The 3,276-nt window shown below is 39.7% G+C and overlaps 1 protein-coding gene across 1 annotated transcript in view; it reads left to right on the top strand.

Annotated features, from left to right (window-relative positions):
• camkk2 (calcium/calmodulin-dependent protein kinase kinase 2) overlaps positions 1 to 465 on the top strand; it is a gene marked incomplete at both ends in the record, with an annotated part of 13,029 nt that extends 12,564 nt beyond the window's left edge. Inside the window, one exon of the mRNA XM_080847108.1 lies at positions 393 to 465. Coding sequence (XP_080703234.1) covers positions 393 to 465 — 73 coding nt within the window. The remainder of the gene's footprint in view (positions 1 to 392) is intronic.
• Between the last annotated feature and the right edge of the window lie 2,811 nt (positions 466 to 3,276).

Genomic DNA, 3,276 nt, shown 5'->3' with positions numbered 1-3,276 from the left:
AGAGGGGTTCTATCTCCGTGCATGGAATTGTTCTCGCATGTGACACCGCAGTGTGGTTCTCAGGATCTCTACATAGACCCACCCCTCCACCACCACCACCCAATCACATGCCAGAGAATAACTCAAGTTTTCACTGGCATGTGTTTTGCATATGATTTGCATAAGACGTTGAAATTGTACGTTGTGTCCTTTTTTTTTTTATTAGTAGTCATAATCCTGAACGTATTGCCCCCCTTTAATTAATTGCCCATTCTCTCTTATTCTGCCTGTAAATGATCCTATCCAGTAAACGCAACTAACCACCTCAATTAACCGGGGGTGGTTGGATGGACAGACGGACACAAAAGAACGTGGGCTTAATTTAACTTGAGCTTTTTTCTCCTGTCTCCTAGGAAACAAGGGAGTGGGGACGGCATGAGAAGCATGGACCTGCCCTTTGTGGGCGAGGATGAGGTGCTGTCCTGATTGGTGGGCTCTCCGCGTGCTGGCTCAGGTCTGACAGAAGACGCCCTGGCGATAGGGGGAAGTCCAAGTGCTGCAATGTTGCAATTTGGCAGGAGACGGAAATAGACATGGCGGAGGGCGGCAGTGGGGGGGGGGGGGGGTGGACACATGGATGTGGTAATGTGGAGTTTGTGTGCGTGGGTGGAAGGATTGATATTTAAGAGAGAGCCATCATTCCTGCCCTCACCTCTGTCTCTCCTGTTCATTTTAGTGCTGCCACATCATGCATGTGTGTACAGACCTGCAGCAGCATGCAGCCTCCACTGCAGGCCTCGGAGCTCTGATCTCCAGGCCTACCCGTGACTTCAAAGTTGTTTTCTTCTCTTTTTTCTTCTTTGTCTTGTTCCTTCCTTCCTCCATCTTGGGAGTTCACACTGCACTTTCTTTGATTTCCTGATGCAGCACAAAAGAGAAATGCATCCTGCTGTTGCTGAAATGTTAAGGCTAGCTCCTGGACTTAGGCCAGTGTGGTCTGTTTTCTTCCTATACAACGATCCAAAAAGGGAACTTGTGTGAGGTAAAAACTACTAATCCAAAATTCGTATTCATACTTCCTGAAGAGGTTTGTTGAGGTATCCAAATTGAAAATGAATGCCATTGATTTGCAGAGTGACATATAAGTGTAATGTGTTGTTGATGCCCGAATATTTAGATTTGGTTAGCAATAGAGTGGAGTAGTAATTCATTGTGTTATTTTGTACAGTTGACAGTTGAGTTTTATAATTTTTTTGAGGGAGAGAGAATTCAGGTAATCATGAAAGTGTAATACTGTGCTATGAGGAGCTTCTGAATGGCATTTCTGAGCAGCATTTGTACGGTAATGAAGCCCCAAACCAAAATAGTAAACATTGTGTATACACATTTACTAGGTTGGTGTCTCTTATCTCTGAGTACCAAAACGGTCTGAAATGTTGAGCAGTAAAACTTTTAGTTGTTTTAGTTTAGGCATGATTTGCATTCTCCTGTGTGTAAAGCTGACAAAAAAGAGTATATTTTTGTACATTTCCAAATGTGTCATTGTGAGGTCTTGCAAAAAATTTCGACCAGATAATTGTTTTACCTAGTTTGCAGATCCTAAAGTTTTTGCAATCTATGCATGGTATCATGTAATTCATTGTTGAAGGTTTGACTGATAAATTGTATGCCTTCCATTTCATATTTACACCTTTTATCTTAGGTCGTCACTACACAGTATCTTAGGTAATGCAGAAATGTAGACAGATAGATTAAGAAAGTAGGGGAGTATGGTAGTGTGTTAAGTAGTCTCAGATATAGCCTCAGATATAGAGTAAGGAATGAAGCCCATTCACATGAACCCAATCAACCCAAACCCCCCCCCCGAGATACAGTATAGTATGGTCAGTGTGCCCGCCGTAGCAGTAGGCTTGGTTCTTTATCTCCCTTGCTCTGTTTAATTTTAGCAGTAGTTTTAGGAGTCCCTTTGTGCAGATACAGTACAGCCACTAGATTTAGAGAAGATCTTAAAGGCATATATTACACTCACTGTTGATGCTTCCACATACTGTAAGAGTTCTTTCAGCATGTAATGTGTTGACTGTATATAATGAAAGGAGTCTGCTAGGCAGTGACACAGACTTCCACCATCTGTTTTTTTTTTTAATATTTTGACTCCAACCCACTCCCCCTTTTCACACACACACACACACACACACACACACTTGCTCACGCACAGGCACACCTTTTCCCCCTCTTGCATGCTACATTGCTGTATTGGAAATATCTCTCTGACTTGTAAATTGTGTGTTTTTTAAGACTTGTTACTATGCATAAGACATTTCACTCTGTGGTGCAATTTGGGATTTTGATAGTCTGTTGTGTTTTCTTTTTGTATTATGTTTTCTTTTTGATTTATTTTTTTTGTTCTTGACACTGTTGGACTAAAGTTGTGTTTCTGGAAGCTGGTTACCATGGATATGAAAGATACGGAGGTGCATTGGCAAACTGTAAATGTACACAAATTATCAGGGGGAAAACTCATTTGGAAAGTCATTCTTAAAAATAAAGTAGAAAGGTCAAAACCTAAGACAACTTTATCTTTTGCATTATGATCACATCTATTTTAAAAAACTACCTCAGGCCTACAAGCTTAAATTCAGCCAATTACATGAAGGCATTGATTAAAGAATTAAGGCATGACAACCCCACAACTTTTGTGAAGGATGAAATTACCAAATTATCAATCTGCACTGTTAGTTATTAACATTCACTGTTTCTATATATGCACAATGGGAAAGGATGTTTAACTATAGACACTTACAAGAGTGTTTTGTGACGGACAGGGTTTGGAACCAACAGAATGCTGTAAAATACATGTATTTATGAACATTTTAAATTAAATCTTATGTGTTCATGGTTTCCGCCCAGTTTCACCCAAAGGGCTATGAAAATGTTGCTGTTTTGTAACACTTAGCCAAACATGTTTGAATCATTGTAGTGACAACCGTTTACAGTTAAATGACCACTTAATTGCATGCCATCTTAAACATTACATTTGAATTTCTAGCATGATTGAGCTCTTCAGTAGATCTGCAATGATCTCATGGTAAATCACGCAAGATATACTATATCCTGTTTAATATTTGAATAAATTAAAGTTGCCTTTCTCTTGTCTTTGTCTCAGTGCACCCTTCATTTTCCTCTAACATGTAGGAGTTTTTCACACATGAACAGGTTTCTTGTTAATCTTTTAGGTCTGTTGTGATATTTGCACAGGTGCATTTTTTATGTTTCATATGAATATAAATAACACTT

Source organism: Sprattus sprattus (genome assembly GCF_963457725.1).
Source record: "Sprattus sprattus genome assembly, chromosome: 11".
Lineage (NCBI taxonomy): Eukaryota > Metazoa > Chordata > Actinopteri > Clupeiformes > Clupeidae > Sprattus > Sprattus sprattus.
Note: the sequence above shows the minus strand (reverse complement) of the source record. Positions and strands in the feature narration are given on the sequence as shown.